This window comes from Rattus norvegicus, chromosome X, assembly GCF_036323735.1.
Source record: "Rattus norvegicus strain BN/NHsdMcwi chromosome X, GRCr8, whole genome shotgun sequence".
Classification (NCBI taxonomy): domain Eukaryota; kingdom Metazoa; phylum Chordata; class Mammalia; order Rodentia; family Muridae; genus Rattus; species Rattus norvegicus.
Window position 1 is genome coordinate 147,728,163 of NC_086039.1, and position 27,228 is coordinate 147,755,390.

Below are 27,228 nucleotides of genomic sequence, written 5' to 3' on the forward strand. Positions count from 1 at the left end.
TTTTTTGTTAAATATTATTTATTTATTTTTATTTATATGAGTACACTGTAGCTGTCTTCAGACATACATCAGAAGAGTACATCAGATCCCATTACAGATGGTTGTGAGCCACCATGTGGTGCTGGGAATTGAACTCAGGACCTCTGGAAGAGCAGTCAGTTCTCTTAAGCGCTTTTAGCTAAGAAAATAGAGAAGATACAGATAATCCAATTTTAATGAAAAAATTAAAAAGGATTAAAGCATTATTATATATGTAGATAATAGAACATTTTTACATTAAGTAAAAAGGAAAAAATGTCTTATTTAACATCAAGGATAAACCTGAATGGTGGTATACCAAGGGAAGTAAACTAGGCAGAGAAAGACAAAACTGATATGATTTCAGTTATAGAAGGAATCTATAATAGACAAATTTAAAGGAGCACAAGAGAGAACAATTGTTCATAGGGGCTGTAGAGATGGAGCAAGGCTTGTGAGTGATTATTCAGTGGGGCTTGATAGTCTACTTAATGTGAAACCTCAAGAATAGATACTAAATCTAATGCCATAGTGTGGATGTGTAATGTTGAGTTCACAATCTTGTATTACACAATCAGATATCTGCTAAGTGAACAGATCTAAAGTTAATTTATTTTGCCTAAAATGAGATTTAAAATTCATTTACAGTGATGGAAAAGTAACTCATTATTTGAACAATGATGGTTTACTAAAATGAACACATGACAGAAACCCAGTTGTTACAATTAACATGTGTTCTATAGAAATGTAAGATGGAGTCCTCTGGTTAAGGGTAACACATCAGTGCTGATGATGCTCATTTATACATTTGATTTTTTAGTTTTATAGAAAGAGAAGTGAAATTGTTTTGCTTCAGTAGATTTATAATATGGTAATCATAGAATATGTAAATTTCTTTAAATGCAGGTAGAATATCTGGAAACATCTGGAAGAATAAAGAGTGGGGTCACAATAATGAATTTCATTTTCTAGAAGCTAGCCTAATAGCACAGATTAGGTGGTCCTAAGTTTCATGATTATTAGATGCATATACATTGGTAAGCCAGGGAGAAATATGATTAAATCTATCAACTAACTGTTTGATCCTCAGGAAAACAAGTAATGAGCTATTAATATCACTAAATCTATAGAATTCTTGGTGCCTTAATTCTAAATGTTCCATAAAATATCGACAGAGGCTATATTTCTCTAAATTTCTCTAAATTTGTTGAAGCTTTGTTTTCAAGCTTGGACAAGCTGAACTATGAGACAAAATCCTTCATTTTGCTCCAGCATGGGAATTTACCCAGAAGTTCTTAAGCTTCATTGATATGCTGGGATTTCCTTGACTTGGACAGTCTAATGCACTTAATCACTCTTGTTTGTTCGCAGCACTCCTATAGTGAGCTGGCAAAAAGGAAGAAAAACATTCATCACCAGATGGAGAATGGTATTAGCTATACTTGAACTTTCAAGTGTTTTATTGCTGTTTTCTAGACCCCCAAAGGAATATCTCAGTTGGGTAGACAATGCAATGTGCCTAATAGCGAAAGCAAGAAGAAAACCCAAACAAACAAGCAACAGTTTCTGAACACAGAAATCACCACAAGAGAGGTTCAGAGTCTTTTAGTGGATGTATATGAAAGTTGCTATTGAATAAAAATAGCATGAAAAGATGTTTTGTTCTAATGTTCAACTCAACAAGTACATTGATTTTGTCTAATTCAAGTTATTCATAGCCAAAATCTTTTTGATAAATTATTACCTCTTTTGATTCAAGGTCACACTATAAAACCCTTTCCAGCTTGGAGCTCACTATAGAAACCAGGCTGACCTATAACTCAGAGACACGTGCCCATGTCTGCCTCCTGATTGCTGTGAGAACAAGGCATGTGCTACCCGTCTTGATGACAAATGAGTTTTTATCCACCTTTTGAAGAAACCTGTTTGTTTGTGGTTTATGAAATGTCTCAATGTTTTTGCTGTATAGAGTAGTTTTAAAATGCTCATAATTCCTAAGTTTCTTATGGCTTTAAGAATTCAAATCAGTTGCCTTATTCAGAGCTGCCAAAAAGAACAGAATGACTATAAAGTAATTTTTAGTCTTATCATAGTGACAAATGAATCTATATATGTAAGGAATAGAAGGAAAGACAATGCTTACTGCCTATGGCATGACGAATGGTAGAATACTTTATTTAAAAATTTGAAAATTGTGTAGCTCTTTCTGAGTTCACTGAAAAAGTTCATGCATTATTTTTAACCCCCTTGCCCTTGGAGGTGTGAAACTGCATCTTGTTTCAACAAATGGTTCTTAGGCTTTCTCTCATTTGTCCCCTCAAGCTGAGGTCTAATCCAGTCTGATTAAGTATCACTCTGCATTGGAAACTACATTTCTGCCTTTCTCTTCTGTGTCATAGGAAGTTGTGGCATTGCTTATGTTTCCATGTTTTCCCCAAATTTGCTCTGCACAGAAAATTGGTACCTACATATATGTCAACAGAAGCCCTATGGGAAGGGATAATCACAAAGGTTTCATCATGAGAGTGGAGCATCAGTTTTAACATGAACTAAGTGGTGTAGGTCACACAGCCTATAGTTAAAGTTGTCTCACCCTCTCTATTCTTTTGATATTTGATCCACAATCCTGTGTCCTTTGAGACCCATATACAATGGAAAAGACCACTCAACCTTGCTGCTTTCCTTCTAAGAGAGAACAGGAACCAACCTCCAAATATTAGCACTGTTGTCAGAAGGTGGTGAGCTCACCAAGACTCCCTTTGCTCAAGCAGTATAGCAGACATTTCATAATAAAGGAAATGAAAGCAGGCACTTCCTTACAGTGAAAAAGGCAATGCTGAGAAAATGCGCAAATAAATGTGAAGATTATTCTCTCTCATCCTTGAAATCAGGCTCCAGATCAAACTGGAGAGCATAAGGTTTCCATGTTAAAATAACTAGGCAGGTGAAGAGAATTTCTTTTGGCAAAAATTGCTTAAAATCTGCACTACTTAATTCCTTCAACCCTGACATGCTGGCAAGTGAATTAGAACAGCACAAATTCCTGTAGCAAAAGTTTCACTTGAGCTTAGCAGCATGCATGTACTGATAGAAATAGGAATTACACTAGCCAGCCTGGGTTTCAAGGTTTTAAAAACAATAACCCCTATTCTCCCTTGAGGTTCTTGCCTAGCTTGATCAAAGGAGATACCAACTTTGGCGGTTGAGAGAAAACACCTTGACTTCCATCCTTCTTAATTTAAATCAAGAAGGAATAGGCAGAAAAGCAGGCCAATTTATGACAGGCTTCTTCTATGTTATTGTGATGTGAGACTTTTGCCTGAACAATACAAAACTTCAGAGTCGTAGGGAACTGTGAGAAGTGTAGTATCACTGGAGGAAAAGGAGCTTTTACTGTTTTAAGTAAATACAGCGGAGGCAGCACACAGTATTCATTTCCTCCTGTGTGTTCGTTCAGTGAATACACACAGCAGTGTCTACAATGGCAGGTCTAGTGTTGGCACAGAATATCCAGAAATGATCCATGTGTAGCTCCTTTCCTTAAGAAAAATATGCAACCCCTTAAGAACAACAATACCAACCAACCAGAGATCCCAGGGACTAAACCACCATCCAAGAGTACACATGGACAGACCCATGGCTTCAGCAGCATATATAGCAGAGGAGGGTATTGTTGGGCATCAATGGGTGGAGAAGCCCTTGGTCCTGCCATTTGGACCCCCCCCACCCCAGTGTAGGGGAATGTCAGAATGGGGAGGCGGGAAGGGGTGGGTGGTTGGGTGGCAGAACACCCTCATAGAAGAAGGGGGAGGGGGATAGGATAGCAGGTTTATGGACAGGAAACGGGGAAAGGGGATAACATTTGAAATGTAAATAAAAAGTATCCAATAAAAAATAAAAATGAATTAACAAATGCTGAATGAAGAATGAATCTGAACTTAATGAAATAAATTGGTGAATAAGGAGGTATCCTATTGCAATAGGTCTTCAGGCAAGGACATAAATAAAAAGGATAGAAAAAAAAAACAGGTATTAGAAAGTGAAGGGAACAGCATGGCTGGTTAGACAGAAGAACTGAGAATGCTAGTCAGCGTTGGGAAGTGGCCCACAAAGAAGGCTGAAGGCAGGTCAGAGAAAGAAAAGACTAATGATAGCTGGTCACATTGTGTTTTGATTTGTCAGTGGGAATAAACATTTTAGCTAATTATTTATGCTGAGTCCTGTACATCCAAGGGAAATCTTCTCATATTTTTTCCCTATGCCAAGCACCATTTCAGGGCAGACAAGGGTGAAATGTTTGCTAAACTGTAATTCTTGTCCAGGAGCAAAAGACACAGGTAAAATTAGCTTCATAGGCATGCCATAACTAGCAGATACACATACATAAGCAAATTGCACATGTATTTGAATGTTTAAGTTTATAGACGGTTGTTTAGAGATGGGTAGCATATAGAGGAAAGTCATTAACTGGAATTAATGACAGGAATCACAGGACATCATATAATGAATTTTAAACTGCAGAAGTACACTTTTTTACTACATTTTTCTATCTCTCCTACAGCAAGACCTTCATATGCATACATAAGTTCTCCTTGTGCCATGCAAATATGAACTGTCACCTTGCAGTTTTATTCAGTCAGCCAAAATTATTAAGACTTTAATTTTTTGCCAAGAGTTGATCTAGTTCCTAGGTATCTAGATTGAGTACATCATGTTAGCATTCAAAACTTTATGACTTTTATAATTTAAATATAATGATATTGTGCATATAGGTGATAGCTACTGACTGGTAGAAAGTCAGTATTCTCAATCTATAGTATAAATAAAATGAATAACATTCGTACATAGATGGAAGGCGGCTTTATTAGCAAAGGAAAGTAGAGATATTCAGCTGGAGAGCTAATGCTTTCCTATTATTATCTATGTCTGTGAGTAAAGGACATGCACATCATCTAAAGATCGTAAATGAGTGATTTCCTTCACCTCTATTTTCATCAAATCATTTCTGTGTTATTGGTTGTCTTGCCTCTAGAAGTTCGGGTCATCACAGACTCTTCTTTCTCTTTACTCTAAATCTAATCACTTGCATTTTTTGTGTTGTTCCACTCTCGCACTTCTAATCACACATCATCTGTCATCTGGAGCAATGCTTCTCAAGCTTTTATTTCATTCTGCCAGACCTCCAAGATATAATACTACTATTAGTAATAAGAGCTGTGGCACATTACATTATTATTAATGTAATCTCCTTTATTTTGTAGAATAGGAATATTTCCTGTGTCTTTTTGATGCTAGAATTGCTTCTGTACCTGCTTTGGTTAAATGTATGATGCATCAGAAGCTTGCTATGTATTATGGTATATTTGATCTTGCCCTCTTGTGCCTCCATTCTAGGAAAATGCCCTCTCTTGAGTAGCTAGGTGGGTACAGGAGAATTGTAGGATGATGTCATTTTGTAGCAAGGCGGATCCAGGATAAGGCAAAACCTATCATTGGAAGAGAAGGAAGGGTAGGTGGGGAAAAGTCTAGAAAGCAGAGAGGAGGAGGGAGAACAAAAAAGAGGAAGATGGAGACAGAGAGGAGGATAATTCCAACCCAGGTGGTCAAGGTCAATTTTATCCTGTCTAAGTGGGCAGTTTTTATCTTTATTAATTGGCAGTGTATTTATTCTGTCTGTGTATTGTAGATTGAGAATTTAACATATAGATCTAATTGTTAAACTACTGGTCTCTAGAGCTTTCATTTTACCGGGCTACAGGGGATGTGTGCAAAGTTCCTGGCAGGCAGAAAGAGACAGCTTGTCTCAGTTTTGGTAGCCATTCTAGGCTATAGAATGCCTGGAACTAGCATGGGATAGTGCCATGCTAGAAAAGGCCCGCGGAACACAATGTGTGTGTGTGTGTGTGTGTGTGTGTGTGTGTGTGTGTGTGTGTGTGTGTCAGGCATGGGAACAACCCACCAAGGGGACACTATGTGAAAGTAGCAGGCAGAGAGACAGCCAGAGTGTGCGGCTCCCGCAGATCTGAGCAAAGTGGAAACAGGTGGGTAACAGTAGCTGCTGATCCATTTTTATTTTTACCGCAGCAAAGATTAAGGAACATAAAATGAAGAAAGAAGAGACTACACTCTGGAAAGGGATTATGCTTACACTATTTATCTACCCTCAGAAGCAGAGCTACTCTAATTGACTAAGATACTCATAGCCCAAAGAAGTTGAATTATGATATAGACTTCTCAGTTCAGCAGCACTTTTTCTTTTGGTATGTGAATTCAGGTATGTAGATGTATGGATGTGTGCAGGTGTATATATGTATGCACCTTGAGTTTTGTCCATCTGGATCCACCCACCTTGCTTTTTATTTTGTCTTTTCTGAGACAAGGTCTCTCACTGATAACTTGGGCTCCCTATTCACTGGTCAGGTAGGTTGGCTGGACAGTGAGCTCCCCAGAGGTCTGCCTCTCATTGATGCCTCTGTTCTGAAATGTGACAAGCATGTGTCAACATGGGTGGCTTTTTAATGTAGGTTCTGAAGATGGATGTCCTCGTGCTTGTAATAGAAGCATTTTCCCAACTGAAATGCCTCCTCTGTCCCAGTTAGCCATTTCTGAATACGTAAACTGAAGATTATTATGATGTCTACAAAATAAAACTTGTAGAAAAGTTGTTAATAATATCCTTAGATAATGCTTAGATGGACATGTATGAATACATGAAAATACAAGTTTTCTATATACAAAAAATACAATAAAAATTACTTTAAAATTTGGGAGAAATATTTGCAAATCACTTCTCTGATAAAGGAATAATATCAAAAGCAATACAAAATCATAAAACACATAGCAAACAACCTGGTTCAAAACAAACAAAAGTATAAAAAGGTAATTTCGAAAGAACATAAGGATGCCCAATGGTTATAAGAAAAAATGTTTACTATAACTCATCATCTGGGAAAAAAATCAAAGCTACAGTGAGGTTATTATCAAAGCAAAAGTAATATTAGGCAAAGTGACAGAAAAAAGAAAACCCTCATACAGTGTTGTAGGAATGTAAGCTGGCACAACTGCTATGGGAAACAGTGTGTGGCATCCTCAAAAACATGAAAAATGGAACTAATCACATGGTCAAGCAATCTCTCTGTTGTATGTACAAAGAAAATAAATTTAAGGCATGTAGAGACAAGTTTCTATTCACTGTTCACTGTAGCATGTTTTATGGTAGATGACATGGACATGCTTTTGTGTACCACTTAAGTATATACAATTAAAAGCAAGCAACCATGCAAACTTCAAAAAGAAAGTATTGAAAGATGACAGAAAATAACACTAGCTGCTTCAAATGGTGGCAGGCCATAAGCACTTGACAAATTAAAATGGTTCTATATATTTTAAAATTATCCCAAATGCAACTGGAAACCATTGGAGGGGCTTCACTAAAGCTTGATGCTAAAGATTAGGCTAGTAGCTGGTGTTGTATGGAAAATTAAATATAGACTATATCAAAAGAACACAGAGAACATCAGGGTGACTTAAGAGTTAAATCTCACTCCTGCATGTGGTCAGTGAGATAGAAAGCAGACTATGGGGGAAGATGTCCATGTCTTCCTGATGAAGGACAAGGAGGGGATTATCATTATGACCAGAGTTCCAGCTCTAGTATCCATATAGCTGAAAAACTGACCTATTAGAATCCATCCACTCAGTGAAAAACATTTGTATGCAGGTAGAATGCTAAAGCATCTTTGAGCTTGAGTTTCTTGTAAGACATTCAGATGCACATAACAAACAAGTCGAGTGACTCTGCCTCAAGGAGTAGATGCTCAGGCAGCACTGAGCTACTTCCTTATTTCCCTTAGAATGCTTTGCTCATCTACCTTTCTATGTTTTCTTATCAGTTGTTTGCTATAGGTTAATTTCTTTCTTCTATTAGGGGTTCATTTTGTCACCTGACACAAACTAGCATCATCCTGGAGAACCCCAATTGAGAAAATGAGTCCATCCTAGTGGCCTATATGCAAGTCTATGAGGGGGTTTCTTGATTGAAATCAATGGGTCAAGCCAAAAGGGGTCTCTGCCACCCCTGGACAATTGATGCTACACTATATGAGAAAGGTAACTAAGTAAGCCTTGAGTATCAAGACAGTAAGCAGTGTTCCTCCATAGCTTCTGTTTGAATTCTTGACCCCAGGATCCTGCCTTGAGTTCTGCTCTGACCTCCCTTCATGATAAGCAGTAATCTGAAAGAAACACCTTCCTCCATAGGTAGCTTTGGGTAAAGGTATTTTTCACAGAATTAGAAAGCAAATAAGACACCCCTATTATCCTTCAAATGTAAGATGACAATGTACCTCTACAATGAAGCTTTCCTTCCCTTTCACATATAAGCATCTGATTTTAGTGGTACATTGCATTGATTATCCAGAACAGAGAATACATAATTCTAGCTATTCAGCCTTTTTAAAAACATATTTTCATTCTTCTTAGATTCTGATTTCTATATAGTCACACATTTGCTCTGCTCTAATGCTTCTTCCTCCTTCAGTTACAGCTCAGACAAAACACACAGTAGGTATGCAGAGAATGTACAATAACTTTCATTTAAATAACACATTCTATTAAGGAGATATTGGAGGAAAAGAATGGGAGTATTTTTTTCCTGACTAAATATACTGAAATTTAATCCTTTCAGCAAACAATTGAAGCTCAAAAACTTTTGTTTGTCATGCGTCCTTGTTGGCATAGGCTAACACAGTACAGAATGCCTTAAAAGGGGCTACATTTTGGTGAGCATTTCCTAAAGCTCAGTTCTGATGATTTCAGGTACTGATTGTGCATGTTCCCTTTCACTTATTCCTCTTGGCATAACTCTACTGCTGCTGGATTTGCTGATTCCATCATTCCCTGAAGAATTCTAATATTTTATCTGTACTCATCTTTTCTCCTGCTTTGCCCAGTACTTGGGACCTGGTTCTCTTTATCATTTCTTAGTCTACCCCTTATCTTTGCAATTTTGTTTGAAAATTTGTCTCTTTTTGTAGGACATATAGTCCTAGAGCTGTTTTTGCATCTGCCTTGTAATGAATTAAATCAGGTCTGACACCATAAAACTCTGACTTGGTAGCACTGCTGTATTTTGACAACACTAAACACATTAGACATTGTGTTATATTTAGATGTCAGTTTTTCCTTTGCTTCCTGGACTCTAAAGCCCCTTGGATTTCCCTTTGGCTGTCCGGAGACATATATACATATGCACATAAACATACATACATACACACACATACACAAGCATATATCCAAGTTTTCCAAACATCGTGGATCCTCACAATTGAATATAAATAATAAAAAACAACCCAGAAAACTTTAAAATGTGTTTTCCTGAGCATTACACACAAGGCTTCTGGGAAGGAGTTCTGAGTCCATCAGGGGATTTCGATACCGAAGAAACACAGAAGAGAAGTTAAGTTAGTAATGAACAAATCTTCCAGCTACAATCATTGCTTTCTGGTCCTATTGTTCCCTTCTGTTAAAACTTTCCCTTAGACATCTCAATGGAAGGCATCTTTATAAACTTAGGAATGTAAAGTCGCTGTCACTGTTGACCCTCTATGTAAGTTACTGACTAGTACTGCAGAGTCTATGTAAGTGATAGTGGTCATAGTGGTGAATGATTTGTGTCCCAGCACTCACTCACAAAACAGATGCAGAGGATTCCAGTGCAGCTTGGTCTACAGAGTGAATTACTGTTTTCTCCACTTAAACTCTGCTCCTCACTCCATTTACCTGAACTTCCATATAGCAGGCATTAGCTTGTCTGTAACAAGATTTATGATGTCAATGCTTTTGAAAACTTTCACTGACTTCCTAATATACAGCAAAGTTCCACTCATACTAGGCTCTTGAGTGGCCTGGCACTCAGCCCCTTTGCCTAGAGGCCAAATTTGTTCACCGTTTTATTCTTGTCAATAAATATTTTATCAGAAACAGAACTACATCAATAGGTTTGCTTATTTTCTGCCTCTTGGTTTGTCCTACAAGAGCATAGTAAGTTACTTGTATTAGAGATCATATGGATGGTGAAATCAATATTTGTTCTCTGTTACTTCACAGAAATGTCTACTAATCCTGGTAGAGCTTCTGCTTTGCTCACCACATGCATGCATTAGCTCAGATTGGTTTTTCAGCATCGTAGACCCTTATAAACTCCAGTCTTCAACGACTAATATAAGCTTCTTAGCTTATATTAGCTGGCCAAGCCCACTCCTTTGCTCCAGGCTTATACTGAATAAGACTGAATTAAAGAGAAGTCCTTAAAAGATTCTGGCATGAGAATGAGCTTTAGATTCGGCTTAAGTCCTTGTCACTCACCACTGATCTGAGCTGTAGAAGTTTGACACATGATAAGGTTAAAGGGTACTAAGGGAGGCTTAGTTTGTCCTGTTGACTAGCTTGAAGTATTATCACCTGCTCCATTATTGTAGTCTTGTTTCCTATTTCTAGGCATTGTGTTCTTTCAAACCCGATAGGGAATGTGGTATCTGACTGTGAATTAAGAAAACCCATTATCTGATGAAAAACAACGGAAAACGGAAAAAGCTTTAATGTGAATGGGAGTACTTGACTACTACCATAAGGAAGATCCTTGCTTGAGGTGTGATGGGACTTCCAGTACACGACGAAGTGGTAGAAGCCTCAAGGCTACATGCACTGTAGAAAGCACAAAGGTCTCACATGAGTACCCCACACTCTCAACATTTAAGCATGCCAGTGCTCAATCAAGAGAAGTATCTATTTCTATTTTTCTTAACTTTAATGCAAAACTGATTAGACAGAGGTTATTTATTTAACACTGTGACAATTTAGAAGTGAAACAGGAGTTGAAAGTATAAAGCTGATAGCTCTGAATGAGTTAACAGTACCTGTAGGAGTAGTTGTGGGTTTTTGTTTGTTTGTTTTTTTATTTGTTGTTGTTATTGTTGTTTCGTTTTGTAATTTAAAGGCTCAGGGACTATGGAATAGTCACGTTTGATGGCTTCTCATTAATAGTAGTGAACTAAAATAAAATCGTAATTGCATTTACAGCCATCACAAAATACTTCAAAATCTTAAAAAAAAAAAACCTTAGAAAGCCTGAAGAATCAAAACTCTTGAGATCTGAAGACATAGTTTTTATTTTCCTCTTCTTTTAATGATAACTTTCTATCTCAGTAGGATGAAATTGCAATGGATATTAATGGGAATGTTTTTCTGGTTAAGATAATTTTCACTTGTCCTTAATATTTTCTGTTGATCTACAGCTTTAACTAACTATAATAATTATAATTCCCTGGCATAAATTACAATTGCATATAATTAAGTGTAAATTTAAAAACAAATGGCCCAACTGCAATTACTTAAGGCAATACAATGCTACAGACCCCTGTGTTTTGTTTACCAGCCCAAAGTACAGTAAAAAATTGAAATTTTTCTTTGAAATAATAAATACCAGCATATTCCATGAGGTTGGTACTATAATGCCACCTTTAGTGCAGTGGACCAAGCAAGCTGTTTTTCCTTTTTAAAATGCCGATACCCAATATAAAAGTGTTGACAATTAGAGGGATTATTGTATTTCTCATCTAACATGATATTTAATATATAATTAGTATTTGGTGGTTATATTTTATTTGCAATTACAATGCATAGAAGATAGTGTTTACTAATAAACTTCAATAGAACAAGTTTTTGAATGTTCAGGGTAAATTTTGCTTGGTAATTTTGACTTGACTTTTATCAGTGCACAATCCAGAACTTCCTTACACTTTTAATATGTGGAATGTCCTCAAAGACCATCCAGTGTAAGCCTGAATTTAGATAATTGTTTTCAGATAACTTCTGTTCTCCTTTTCTGAATCATTCTTACTTTGGACACTAAGTAAAAAGAGGTCCAGGTATTATAGCTGATTCTTTTTAGTTATAAGTTGCTGTGGGACCTTGTGAAAATTGCAGTTCGGTTTCAATGGAGTTTCTCATATAACCTCAGCTATAGATTCTCATAGCCTCTATGGAACTTACAGAGAAAACCAAACAGTACAATGTAAGCATCATTAAGCTGTGTGTCAGGAGTTCCTGGACAATGGTGGCAATGATAGATTATGTGACCTAACTCATGCTCCCTCTCAAACCTTTCTTGGGATGATAGGAACCAAGTCATTTGATTTAGAAAGTTACTGAGCACATATCCTCTATGTCCCTTTGATGGTCCTTAAACAGGGAAGATGTTTATTCACCAACACTTATATGGTCTACCCTAATATTGATAATGAGTATGCTGGTCAAAAGACCATTTAGTGTATAGCTTTATCGGGGTATAGTATGATTCACTTGAAAGGCTAAGCTTTTTTGACAGATTTCTATTAAGAAGGATACCTGAAATCTTATATGCATTTGGGATTAGATGATCAAGTCTGCAAGCACAGTTTGCTTTGTGCTGGAGAGTAGGCATCTGGAATGAGTAAACGGAGAGTGGAAAAGTTGTTTCTAGACTAAGCTTTACTTTCTTATAATATGCACAATGAAGCTTAGGGAAACATTGACAAGTTCAAGGGGGTTTGGTGGACCCAGATGTAATTTTAATTAAATGCTTCCATTTGATTCTCTTAAAGCCTGTTTTCCTTCAGGATGCACTGGTTGACTTCTTAATCCCGGTGGCTTTATCAAGTTTTCAATACACATTTCTGCATAACGCCTTCGTTACATACTGAAAAAAGGCTTAGTGAATTTTCATGGTTGGAATTGATGCAGCAGCATTTCAGCAGCTGTACCAAATCTTTAAAAAAATGAGTATTTTCTGAAATACTGAATGTAAGGAGAAAAATAATAGTCATGCTTGTGCTAACCCTTGAGCAACCCTAACAGTTTCAGCAATAATGCTCTTCTGTAGTTAGAGTAGAGGCTCCAGAGTGAGAAATTAATTCCTTGGATTCTGGTTTACAGCCTAAACCATTGAGCTCTAATCACATTGCAAGCAAATCTAAAAGACAAAAAAACATGTTCCAAAAGTTGAATTTTCTGCTGATAACTCAGTCTATCTTCTTATAATTATTTTCATGACAACCAGACTTCACTAAATTTTCTATATTTCTAGAACTTTGGGAAGTTAAATGGTAGTACAGTGTGTGATTCTTTCTATAAATAATTTTGAGTTTCCACAGTGGAGAGTAGTTCCACATTGAAGAATAGTATAGAATAAAATGACAAGCAGTTCCTTTGGGCTGGAAGATAACTGATGAACCAAAACAAAGATGCAATGTGGAAGAAACACAAAACTGAAATGCTCTCATGTATCATAATCTTATGCTAGTGAGTATTGGCCTCTGAATCCTACAGTTTATATGTATTGCCAATAGAAAAACAAAAAAGAAAAAAAAATCTCCCTAAACTAGCCTGTGCCATAGATAGTCATGGCTGTTCACAACAGCAGAACAGAATAATTTTCAGCAGGGAGGACTTGGCAGAGATGGCATATCCTGCTATGGAGCAAAGGGATCCATGGCAGATACATGACTTCCTGGGGCTTCGTTCAGGAAATGACTTCTGAAATAGGCACTTAATATATTCCGCTGAAGTAAAATTTCTGAAAACAAACCAGAAGACCTAGCACAATTTTATTACAACATTGGAACCCAAATGCTTATAATGATCTATTTTATTTCCTGAAAATACATATTATATAAATGTATTGTCTAGTACTTCTCTTAAACAAAAATATTGCTTGTCATCATTTTAACAGATGTGACAATTCAGAAGGCTTCAACATCAGTCCATAACATTACTCAACAAAAATGATCATTTGAGGATATCAAAGTAATTATACCTTTCATTTGACCAGTCTCTCTCTCTCTCTCTCTCTCTCTCTCTCTCTCTCTCTCTCTCTCTCCCTCTCTCTCTCTCTGTGTGTGTGTAATTATGAAAATCTTATAGGCACTGCATGTTTATTTAAAAGAAAAATTATACTTAAAAAATGAGTCTAATACTTGATATATTTTTACCATAAAGTGTTCAGCAATTAGATTTTGAGGTCTGATATTTGTTCTGTGAAAACTCCTTTGACCTTATTGTTCTATCAAGTCTTTAGGCATCAGTTTCTATTAAATGTTCCTTCTTTTAAAATAGATTTACATGTTCTAGTAATTTTTAATTATAAACATAACCCTTGGATTGCTTATTTTTTATATAGGTGCAACTACATTGTTTTCTGAGAATGTTTATACAGGGTGTAGAAGGCTTGACTTACACCATAGCTAATGTTCTGTGAGTAACACATGACACCAGTCATTTAGTAAGCACACACAATGAAGACCCTAATGAGAAATTTTAAAAATTAGGAAAATCAAAAGGAAATCCTGAAATCTAAGGAAGTCAGAAGATAAGCTCAGTCCAATTATGACTACGTACAACACAGTGGTTATGTTTCAATTTAAAATGATACCAAAGTAATTTTTATCTGGGGATGAAGTAGCTAATCCATTTGTAAACTTTAGATGAGGCAGGGACATTTTGATATTTATCAGTTACATATCTATATTTGTGTATCATCCACTGTTTGTGTCTATTATTTTCTTTGTGCATGTGTACAGGTATAAGTTCCCTAATTATATAAACTAATAGGAAAACTGTACTGAGTATAGAGCAAATTATTTGAATTTCTCTTTGCTCTTGAGCTTGGATAATATCAGACTAATAAAATCACTGAATGGCTACACATATGACCTATAAGAAAAGACTTTTATTCATGAAAACAGCATTAAAGTTACTTCATACCAACTCCAGAATTTTAGTACAATGATTCCATTTACATAAAACAATGATGGAAATATACATTGCGATTTTTAGTAGGGAGAACAGAGCTTAATGTGATTCTCAAAGGTTGCCATCATTAATATCCATTGCACAACAGGGCTTCTTTAGATGTTTAATAACAGCATCTGACATGAACTACTATTTGTGTATTGCCAACTGGGAGAAATATATTGTTCAAAAACTGTATAAAAGACTGCCTTGTCTCTCTATAGCCAATTTAAAAGTAAAGGATATTGGTTCACTGTATACTCCCATTTGTTCTCTAAAGGCTTCATTTGTGAATTTTTAAAACAATTGTTCTATTGTAATATTAGAATGGCTAGAGTCTATGTCATATGCAGGCAATGTCTACAAACGTAAACTATAAGGAAAGAGTGAATGGTTATCTCTTGGTTCTGGATTCTTTTGTCAATCTAACTTGTAGTTATCAAGCAATGTTGAGTTCCAATCTTTTATACTCTAAGTCTCATATTATATGGGACAGTATTCAATTGCCTCAGAGCTTCAATGTATTTCCCCTGTGTGGGTATGAGAACAACAAATTAAAAATTTGTTAATAAAATTTTAGAAAATCATAGTGTTTTACACAGGAGATAGTAAAACCACTTTCTTTAAGTTGTCCTTCTCCAATGCTATCCTATAAATCACTGGAAACTAAATAGAATAAAGAAAACAATACAGTGAAACCAAATTAAAAATTACACTACAGGCAGTTTTTGTTAAATAAAAAATAAGTTGTTTATGTTCATTTAACCTCCCATTTGGTTTTAAGTTAACAAAAGACAGACCTAGAAATCTGCAATTGAGAGATAAAAATCATCAATTAACTTGTAACTATTCCTAGTAAGCGATACCACCAATAATGTAGTTCAGTTCATCTGATTAGTAAGTAATTGTATGAACACTGAACATGAGCATGGCTTTTGATTTGATGCCAGTTGTCTAAATAATGGAGTGACTGAGAAAAATGCCTTGTGCTTGCTATCTATAGTGTGTTAACTTTCAGCACAGTTTATGTATAGTTGTAAAGCCACAGAAATCTTAATTTATACTTCTGTGTACTTGGCTTCACATAGCTTAAGGATACGTGATTTAAAACCACTTTATGGTAAATGCAGCCTTTTGATATTTTTTTCCTGCTTTCAATTTAACTATAATGCAATTGGTTCACTTTTTTTTCAACCACAGCAAATGCATCAAATGACTGACTGATATTTTTTGGTTACTTTAAAAGAAACCATGTTAAAAATAACCATTTACCACAGTAACTTGAAATCAGTCAATCTTGCTATATGATGTAAAAGTTCTGAAGTTCCTCTAAAAGTATTTGAGGTGATATTTCTGATTGAATACTAGTATTTGCTAATTTAAAGATATATTACATTCCAAATGATGAATGAGAATGCAAAAGGATCAAAATATATTGATTTTTGACACTGAAAACTGTTCTCTAAGGGATTGCTAGTACAAAGGAATACATATTGCAACTATGTTTGTAAAGACAACATCTTTTAACAGAGGCTTAACAATTGAGTGTAAACAGTATTATAAAGCTATATATCTTACCCTCAAATTTGAGTGATATAATCAGTTTGGTTACTGTTTTGTTTCTTCTGATAAAATAATGAAAAGATAATATACTTAACAAAATGCTGCTTCAGAAATGACACTGTACCAAACGATTTTATTACTTTCAAAAAAATGGCATTTAATGAATTCTAATATCTTGTTGTAATTTAACACAAACAAAATTCATTAGAACCGTTCTTTGCTGTGATTTACATTAGATTTTATAGCATTACTTGATTTTTAAAATGAATTTATCTAAAATAGAAATAACCAAATCAGGGTAAAAACAATATAATACATATTCTCTACTTTATTTCAAAATAGTAACTATAAATACATTCTTAATATATTTTCTCCCTAAGTCTTTGGATGCAACAATGAAAAAATAAAAAAGAATGAAATAAAACAATCTCACTGTGCTCATTTCATATACTCTCTGTGTAATAGTCATGCAGATGATATTGTAGATTAAGATTATCTCCATACACTTCTAAGATTGACTCTGATATTTCTAAAATACCTATGACATTACTCACGAGGCCATGACCTTTAGTATTTATGCATCCTTATGGCATACAAAAGTAAATGTTTGCGTAAAGCAACAAATGCTAATGGTCTTTAATAACTTCCTAATTAATATATTTGTTGATACTGTTATTTAGCATGGAAAATTAAGTATAGGATATAAATTGCCTTATATATTTGAATCACTGTACTTTAATAGCTGCTTTCTCATAAAATTACACAAAGATTTAATTATAAGGAATTGAATCATTTTCATTGATTTTATAAAAAATAATTTAAAACTTGATTTATATTACACGAACACAATATATTATCTCACCCCTTCACTGATTTCATAAGATCTAGTTTTCTCTGCAACTGTTCCAACACAGTTCATACACAAGAATATCTTGCCATGATGTGTCATACCACATTGGAAATGATCCCTTCTTGGCTTTTAAGATCTGAATCAAAGTCTACTAAAAATGTTTTACCATTTACATATCATATCTCAAGGGGTTAAACTAACATCAAGATTATAGTTGAAGCCAACAAAATGTAGATACAGCATTTTTACTGCTCTTGTACTCAACTCAGAATTTATACCTAACTATAGTATCATAAAAGATACAAGAACTAATGAGAGACAGGTGCAAATTAGCATACACGGTATAATGTAGGCACAATGACTTTAGTTAAGGAAAGTATACTAGCCTTAACCAAGGATTTGTTACTTCCACTTACAATTAGAATCTCCAAATAACCACGTACAATTAAATTACTTTTGTTCTTAAAAATAGTTTGAACATTAATAGCTTTCAGTAGAAGAGGGTGAGATAGCCATTATACTACAGCAAGCTTTGAGATGGTGGCAGGTACTCTTAGGCTTGACAATTTTTGGAAACCTGGAAACATCTTTAAAACACTACCACACTGAATAAAACTGTATCATCCCAATGACCTATAAGCCCAAGCTTACGCATGGAGCTGTCTGGTCCCTCCTATAAGTGTTCATTTGAGATTTCTGAATCCACAGTTTGATGGAATAAACAAAAACACTTTGTTAGAAGACTTTGCATCTTTATCCTGTCAGTGTGCATTAGGAGCCCTTTAATCCATGGATGCATGCATGCATGGTAATGGCATATTAAATGTCCTTATGAAACTGCAGATGAAAATTTGCATTTGAATATAATTCTTTTCTTTCAAGATCAGAAAGCAATTATTTGTTTGGATGTATTTATATTCACAGACATTGTCATGAAACTGAAAATTACACATTAAAGTTTTAAGAGCACCAGCACATACATAGGGAGATTTTTTATTTGCTATCTAGAAAAAAATCTCCAAATTATCTCTACTTGTCAATGTACACCCAAACACACATGCCTTTACACACATACACACACATACATATACACACCCCTATAATAATGTCAGTTTTTCTTTTAAAAAAGTTGGAACAAACACATAAAATCTTGAAATTAACATTTAATAAAGGGATTGCTGTTACAACTTTAACTGTAATATCCTTTTGGAAGCTGCACCAAAACATCTGCCACTTGAAATTCATGAAGAATGTCTGCATACCTTCTTGGCTAGCTTACTGAATAATACAGTAATTCATCATATCACACCACACACCACACACACCACACACACACACACACACACACACACACACACACACACATAGTGCGTGTGTGTGTGTGTGTGTGTGAGAGAGAGAAGGAGGAGGGAGGGAGAGAGGGAGGGAGGCGCAGAGAGAGAGAGAGAGAGAGAGAGAGAGAGAGAGAGAGAGACAGAGAGAGAGAGAGAGCGCGCCAAGAAGACGATGACTTTCTGAATATTGACTTGCTAATCATAGCTCCTAAACATCTTCAGATATCAACCCATTATCAAATACTTCAATCATTTGTCCAATTTTGATCTAGAATTTAACACCACACGCAAACACAGGGGCATATCAGTTGTAGTTGTAGATCATGAATTCATCTGAGACCAGTGCAAGCATTTAAGAGGGTGGCTTTGTTAGCCAAGATTACCATGATGTTTACAGTTCTATTAGATTATCCGATAGTCAGAATGATGAAAGAACAGGATACTGATGCATACAAGATACTATTAACCTTAGTCATTAATTTGTTAAATATTGCAATTAAAACTATTTGAATTAAGCTCATAGAATCCTGAAAAGCAAGACAATTGATGGCAAATAACAACTGCCCCAGACACAATACTATAAAACTAAGGAGCCTATTGTAAAATGCACAGTTGGTAACAAATCTGAAGATAATATGCTGAATTCACAAGAATAGCACAGAACTGTTTTTTTAACTTTTTATGTATTTTTTTGTATTTTTTTCTGCTTTTAAATTATACCTGATCACAGAATCCAAAATATTTCTGTACACATTAGCTTCAGCCTCATTTTTATATTTCTTTTTCTTATCTAAATTTATACTTACTGATAAATTTGCTGTGATCAGGAGAATAAGTCAAGCATATTAAATACATATTAAGGATTACATGTTTTCCTATTTAGTATACAAAGTACTTCATAAATATGAATTATGTTACAAAAATAGCTTTGGGTGCGCTCACACGGTAAGCACTTGCTAATTTTGGACAACCTTTAAGGATTGTGGGTATTTGACATAACTGAGAACAAACTCTAGTTTAATTTGAGCCATGTTTAATTCTGATAAACATCATGTTTTTCTCTAGATCACCACAAATGCTATGTAACTCACATTGATTTTTTTCTCCTTTAGGTTTTTATGTATAGACAGGTAATACTTAAAGTGTTCAAATTTATTTTATAATTATGTAATGCATGGTATATTTTAAACACGTATTTGCACAATTTAACATTATAAATCCAGCGATTTCAAGATGCAGGCCATAAATTTTACCAATTTACAAATACTATCAAATGTTCTCTCTTTGCATGCTTATTTGTTTTTGTACACTTTTCAGATAATCTTTACACAGAGTTGTTACAATGCCACAAATCAAAAGGGTTATTCCAGTTTCACCAACTTAATCTACGTGCAAGATGAAGGACCCAGCTGAGGTACAAACACTGGTACCAGTTTTCTTGAGTTTGCTTTACAAAGCACAAAGAGACGAAGGTTTTGCATCTGGACACAAAACTGATTTGCCTCTTGAGGTTAAATTCAGTGTATTATGTTTATAAAGCATCCCTTTGGCAATAGAGTTTGCAGTATCCCCACAGGACTCCACAGTATAGGTTTTATGTAGTAAAATCTATTAAGGGAATTCTCTTCTACTTGACACATCTTTACAGCTATAGTTAATGAGATACCCTTGGAAACACCTGCCTCTATGCCTAATGATAATATAGTATTTGGAAGTTAGAAGTCAACAAAAGGCACTTTCATCATTAAATAATGTCCTCTGTATGAAGTCAGATTACATGACCTATATCTTGTTCAAAGCTGTTTGCTCCTCAAGAACCTGTAGGTAGTCGGGGGAACTCTGAAGTTTTGCCTTCAGTTCAAAATACTCACTCTTTCTTTGTTCCACGACGATTTTACTGTGGTTACCTCCTATCAGTGACTTCTTGTTTTTCTTATCTTGTTTTTCAGGATAGCGAATCTCAAAGCCACTGACACCAATGCTGTTATATTCCTTTTTGCTTTCCAGAAAATTCTGAATAAACACATTGGAATCTCTGCTAGGGAATAGTTCGTCCAGCTCATCAATTGTGCTCAGTCTCTTCCTGGTATCCACATGCAGTAAATCTTTGTCCTTGTCAGCAGCACTTCTCATCATGACCTTCTGTCCCGGAGGATCTGAAAACATGAACCCAGTTTCTGACTCTTTCAGGCCACAGGTGTGACTTTTGCTCATCTGTTCGATGGTTTGTGGAATGAATGCTTCTGTGCTCAGTCCGTCTTTTTTATTGGTTTTGTGGTCATGTTTCCTCAGTTGCAGCTGCATGGAGCCACACTCTGGATTCCCCAGACCTTCGTGCTTCACTGTGGGTTTCTTGTTGCGTCTCAGCACAAAAACAAGAAGGCAAAATGCAACAAAGACAGTTAAAATGAGGACCACCAGGATACTTAAAATTAAAATAGACAGAGGCACTGGGCCCCCAGGAGGACTTCGAATAGGACCCAACGGAGTGGTTAATGTAATTGCAGGCGCAGGGCTTGTGAATGGTGCAGATGGCTTGTTTAAGAGTTTAGGACATAAGATTTCATTTTTGAGGGACTTCAATTCAATGTTGGCAAACTGAACAGGAGTTTCACATTTCAGTTCTTTCACAACAATCCCATCATTTAACTTCTCCAGCCACAACTTTAATGCTACCAAGTCACAAGTGCAATCCCAAGGGTTGCCCTCCAAGTCAATTTGTGTAAGAGACTGCAACTGATCAAGGACTCCGCTGACAGGTAGGTACATGAATTTGTTGTTTCTCAGGTTCAGTCTAGCAAGAGGTGCTCCGGAAAAGATGTAAACTGGCAGGCTCTTTAAGAGATTGTTGTTCAAGTACAGTAGCTGCAAATTGGGCAGGGAGTCAAAGGTGCCTGCTAATATTTCCTTAATCAGGTTGTATTCCAAATACAAATACTGCAAGTTATGAAGGCCTGAAAATATTTCAGGGTACAGCCTTTCGATCTGATTGCCATTGAGATAAAGCCTGCGTAGATTAGTAAGATTGTGGAATACTTCTCCTTTGATTGCTGTAATCTGATTGCTGCCTAAATGGAGCAAATCCAGTCCTTCAAACTCAGTGAAGTCTGAAATGTCCACATCTTTGATGTTATTACCATTGACATGCAACTTCTTGGCATTTAAAGGTTTGGGGGTCAATTCAGACATGGACTGTATATTTTTCTCTTGGCAATTCACACTTAACCCCAAATCAGAAGGATGTGTTTTGCAAAAGCAAGGTGCTGGGCAAGGTGTAAGAGGAGGCACTCTTGTTTGATACGACACAATCTGACTGAGATTTCTGTTGGAGAGGGCTTTGCCTGCCACAATTCCAGAGATTTTGGAAGGATTTGTTGTTTTGGGTGGTTTGGTCACTAATCTGTGCAAGGTTGTCTGAGTAGTGTGACCATTGGGAGTGGTAAAGCCATTCTCCAGTTGAGATGGAGGCAGAATGCGCACGTCAAAGTCACTCCCTGTGCCCATGGGGCATAGTTCTTGTTTGTTGGTTTCCTTTAAAAGCCTCCCATATAAGTCACTGGGAGTTTCACAAATAGCTTCCCCTATGTAAATGTTATATGGCATATTCTCCAACCAAGCCTTTAGAGGCAACAAATCACAGCTACAGTTCCAAGGATTATCTTCCAGCTGCAACTCAACAACCCGGCCAATGTGTTCTAGCACTCCAATATAGGGAAGTTTCTGGATTCTGTTTCCTCGTATATCCAGATGGGTTAAAGATGCGAATCGAAAAATATTATCAGGAAGGAATGAAATCAGATTGTCATTAAGAATGAGAACTTTCAGTTTGTGGAGCTTATTGAAGGCTCCTCGTTCAATATACTTGATTAAATTGTAGTCAGCCTGGAGATACTCCAAGTTCTCTATGCCAAGGAAAGTGTCAGCTCGGAGAATCTTTAATTCATTGTTGTTCAAGTGCAACTGCTTTAATGCACTGAGCCCGAGAAATGCTCCACCCTCAATGTTCTGCAGCTTATTATTTCCCAGATGCAGAGATACTGCATGAGAAAAATTCACGAATGTATTCGGGTAGAGGATATTTAAAAAATTGTTTTGGAAATTCAGATGATAAAAATTAGACCAAGGTGGTTTCAGCTGGTTTGGTCTGTAGACTGAAACCTTCTCACAGTTGACATAGAGCACATTTTCTACTGACACGCAGGAACACACATTGCAAATTTCCACTGATATGTCAGAATCTGCATTTGTCGAAGAAATCAGGGCTGACACAATCAGAAAGAGCCAAAGAAACATCTTCTTGCAATCAGCAAACAACTCTATGCTTCTGAATAAAGACAAATAATCTAAAAAATAAAAAGAAAACAGTTTTTCATTGGTCATCCCTTGAAAAAAATATTTGTGCTTAAATCATCCCATTGTGAACACTTGTGAACATCCTCTAACATTGCAGTTTTTAATAGAGCTAGATTTGCTTTCCATTGAACAATAATAGCCACAAATTTTACATCTGTAATTTGTACAACATGTACATGTGTAGAATATACAAGAAACAGCAAGAAAGGTGATTTTAAATTATAGTTTGACCTTAATAAATTTAATTTTCAACTTGAACCACAAAACTTTGCCCTTAAGCACAAGCCTCCAACTTGGCTATTTGCGACTTGAATGAACATACCTAAAGCATCATTTATTTCACGTCCTCTACCCCACAAAGATCCCTCAGTTGGTGAAAATTTATACCCCAGGCTTCTGCTAGCTAAAGAGGCTGGGTAGAGACCATAACTGAACTCAAATTTCAGTAGAGGATGGCAGTGGGTGGACTGGGCTGCTTTAAAAGAGACAGTTAAAGGAGCTGCATGAAAGGTGCCCTGGAAAGAAATTTGCAGTCACTTCGGTACTTAAGTAAGCCCATTGGCATTAATCAGTTCACTTCTGTAATTTGCCTCCTTCAAAAGCACAGGTGACCCTATGGAGCTCTAGAAACCAACTGTCAGATTAATGAACAGCACCTACTTTGCTGTCAGTCATTTCCCAAATGGGGTTAAAAAGCCTTTTGTCTTTGAGTCCCTGAAAGCAAAAAAGGGACCTGCTTATTCCTACACCACTCAGTTGATTTCCTGGCAGGATTTCCACCCACCAGAACTGGTTCTTCTGCCTTCCTGGCCCTCTCCTGTTCTTCATTTGTCAGTTTGAACCCAGTCACAACTGACCCCTTGGTCAGTTAAATGTGTATCACCTTCACTCAGACCACAGTCTGTCACTGTGAAGAAGAGGAGTCCACATGCCACGGTCTTTGAGCAGCTTTATCTGCAGAAGCAGATATATTCAATTCTACATATTTCAGCTCTACATAAAGCTCTCAGCTCCCAAACACCCTTCCAAAACGATCACTCCATGGCCCTGCCTGTAAACAAATGAAAAATTACTTTTTGGAATAGTCCAATAGTTCAAAAATTAACCCATTGAACTCAAACTCTCTCTTGATTACCCGTGCAGGCGCACACATACATGCGAGCACACGTGTGCGCATGCACACATACATGCACACACACGCACACACACAGAGACGGAGAGAGACAGCTTATGTGTGTGTGCCTGTGTGTGTATGTGTGTGTGTATGTGTTTCTGCCTCATGGAAAGGTATTTAATGGATTTCATTTTACGGATGCAATTTTAGGCTTGTGAATCTTTCCAGTAGTGAATGGGAGGAAACTAGCTGCAATTTTTATATGATCATCACCAAATCTTAATTAAATAAATAAAATACCCAGGGACACAATGAGAAATGGTGCAAATACAAAAAATTTCACACAGAAACTCTTATTTTTCTCACAAGAAATCAGCTAGTGGTAAAACCAAATGTGTCACAAGGTAGACAAACCATTAGCCAAAACCCAGGAAGATTTGCATTTTAAGTACTTCGGTTCAGAATATGGCCAGCACCACTGAGATGCCTTTTGGCTGCCATATAGCCAGGCATTTCCCCTATTCACTGTTATAGCATGACTGTCTTTGCAAAAAGAAGTCATAGTTCCTAAGCATGACATCACCCAAACCAACTCCAATTGTAAAATCGAGATTTTCACTTGGTCTTTTTTGCCTTGTGTTGATGTAGCTTTCAACAGCTATTTTGGTTCAGTTGAGTCATTTCTTGTTCCTAACCACCCCCATCCAAAAACAAAGAAGCCAAAACGCAACCAAACTAAAAACAAACAAAACACAGACAGCAAAACAACCCAAAACAAAATAAAATTCGAATAAGCGGACTTCAGCTCAAAAACAAGAAGCAGAAGAATAACAGATGTGAACATCCACGAAGAGCTGCCCTTATATTAGTAATTTCTACTTTAAGTAGCAAAGGGGGTGGGGGGAGGCGCAAGGATGAGCTAGGAAGTTCCCAAATGCAGCTCTGGTGAAACAGAGGGAGCCAAAAGCAGCTGGAGCAAGCAAGCAAGCAAGGCTGAATAAGAGTCCACCAAGGAGAGGCAAAGAGGCAGGGAGAGGGAGGGCAACAGATATGGAGAGCTGGAGAACTGTCAAAAACGAGGGTAGGAAAAAGAAGCCGGCAAGAGTAACTGCAAGCAAAAGAAATACCTCTAATAAACTCAAAAAATCGTGACAAGCAGCAAAAATATACAAACTGAGAAACAAAACCTTACAAAGTATGTGTTAGGTATCCAAAACTACCCCCCAGGCTTGCAAAGGGGGCGAATTTCCCTGTTCCTGCTTCATCTCTTGAGAGTGCCAAGCAAGATGTTCTGCTCCCAAGGCTACCCAGGACTGCACAAGCCTTGCCCTACCACAAATCCAGCATCCACCAGAGTGCCGCTCCTAGCGCTCCCTGTCCAAGCAGAGAGAGCGAGCCTGCGGAGTGCAAACCACTGCCAAGGGGTCCGCAGGTCGACGCGGCTCCAGAGCAGCGGACAAGGGAAACCTTAACTGCCCCCTTCCCAAGGGCCGAGGTGGGGGTGGGGGTGCAGGAGAACGACGGAGAGATCGGCTGTTGCCTTCCCCAGAGCAGTACCTCGACCTGGAGGCGACGCGGTTGGAGGGGCCGCTGGCGCGTACCGCAATGTTTTGCCGCATCCCGGTGCCCAGAGCCGGCGCGCAGCCCCCTCTTGGGTACCCGGCCTGAGCAGCAGCCTCGCAGGCTGGGGGGCGGGGGCGGGGTACTGTGCACGATGTCGCGGGGGCCTTCAGTCCCTCTGCGCACACATTTCTCCGCGCGCTCCCGTCCCACAAGGGGTAGCTGCTGGAGTTTTCTTTGGCCTCTCTAGACCCGAACGTGCAGTGGGTGAGCAAGGAGATGACTAGTTCAGGCCGCGAGGGATAGCTACTGGGGCATCAAAGACCCATTTGCTACAGTCAGAGTGACTCCATAGTTCTGTTGCCTGGAGCTATGGCCCGGGCTTTGCCCCCAACCCCCACCTGCCCACGCCAGCTATAAGATCCTATTTACCAAGCCAGAAATCACTTTAACATTTAGAAACCTTGCAAAGTGTCACTGCTAGCGTTCCCCTAGCTTCGCTGGGCTTTCAGAGTTACCCACCGGCCCTTCCTCCCACATTGCCTGTCTTGCTGAGTGCCAGCAATCTCTGAGCAGTCTGCTGGCCACCGCCTGAAACCCCACATTCAAGTCCACACGCAGAGCCTGAGAGTAGGGCTCAAAGCACAAAGCCCAACCCAGCGCAGCAGCCCGACAGCTCAGGGTGCTCAGCTCAGGGGACTTTGCCTGCAACCCAGGCTGCCCATGGGGCAGGGATGTTAAGGACACCAGAATTCTTTCGGTCCTGGAGGACAAGAGATCGCGCCACGGGCAGGCGAGTGGGAGGTGTGTGCTTGTGTGTGTTCCGCGCGCGCGCGCGCGCGCGCGCGTGTGTGTGTGTGTGTGTGTGTGTGTGTGTGTGTGTGTGTGGAGGGTTAACCAACACGTCCACTACTCAACGGGCCCCAAACCAACAGGACTCCAACAACTAAATATAAGCTACCTGCTTCCCTCCGCGCGCGCGCACATGCACTGTGCCAAGCCCAGCCAGGAAGAAGCAGCGCCCCTTTCCTTGCAGCTCACGCAGCCGGGGCTTGAAATTCACCCACCTCTGGAGCCCAAAGTCCGTTGGAGGGCCCACTGCGTTCCGACTCGCTCCTCAGTTTCCTTGGTGCTCTCTACTTGATCTAGGATCCAGCTTCTTGGCTCCCGCTCGCTGGTCAAACCCACCGAACAGCCTTTAGCAAGCTAGCAAGCGGGCAGCGGCGCGCGCGCGCACCCGGCCAGACACCGCGCGCGCACCCAGACCCTCGCACACGGGCTGCACCTTTACATACACGCGCCGAATCCCCGCCCCCGCCCCCGCCCCCTGGCGCACACGCAGCCCTCCCTCCGGACACCCAACCACTTCTAACACCGCACATTCCTGAGCCCCTTGACCCTCCAGCAGATGCCCCCACTTGAGTCCTTTTTTACCCACACACTGGAAAGACAACACGGTTTCCTCCTGGCATCTACCTCCTCTTTTGCCTAAAATATCACCTACGGAGGGAGAGACCCTGATCCTTGGACATTGGAACCCTAGTTTCCTAACAGGGTTGCACTAACCTCCATCACCCTACCACATAAGCACACTCGAGTCCTTTCTCTTC

At 38.1% G+C, this 27,228-nt stretch overlaps 1 protein-coding gene across 4 annotated transcripts; it reads right to left on the bottom strand.

Annotated features, from left to right (window-relative positions):
* On the bottom strand, nucleotides 1-26,924 carry Slitrk4 (SLIT and NTRK-like family, member 4). 4 transcript variants are annotated; one of them, XM_063279903.1, is made up of 3 exons: nucleotides 26,686-26,924; nucleotides 20,463-22,934; nucleotides 1-178 (listed from the first exon to the last, which is right to left on the bottom strand). In XM_063279903.1, the coding sequence occupies exons 2-3, from the start codon at nucleotides 22,882-22,884 to the stop codon at nucleotides 165-167; spliced, it is 2,436 nt and encodes an 811-aa protein (XP_063135973.1). In that variant the 5' UTR covers nucleotides 22,885-22,934; nucleotides 26,686-26,924; the 3' UTR covers nucleotides 1-164. The 4 variants fall into 4 exon arrangements, with proteins under 4 accessions (XP_063135973.1, XP_038955528.1, XP_038955529.1 ...); NM_001106947.1 differs by lacking the exons at nucleotides 1-178; nucleotides 26,686-26,924 and adding exons at nucleotides 23,828-23,898; nucleotides 25,392-25,636 and having other exon boundaries at nucleotides 19,287-22,934; XM_039099600.2 differs by lacking the exon at nucleotides 1-178 and having other exon boundaries at nucleotides 14,763-22,934; nucleotides 26,686-26,904.
* Nucleotides 26,925-27,228: the final 304 nt, after the last annotated feature.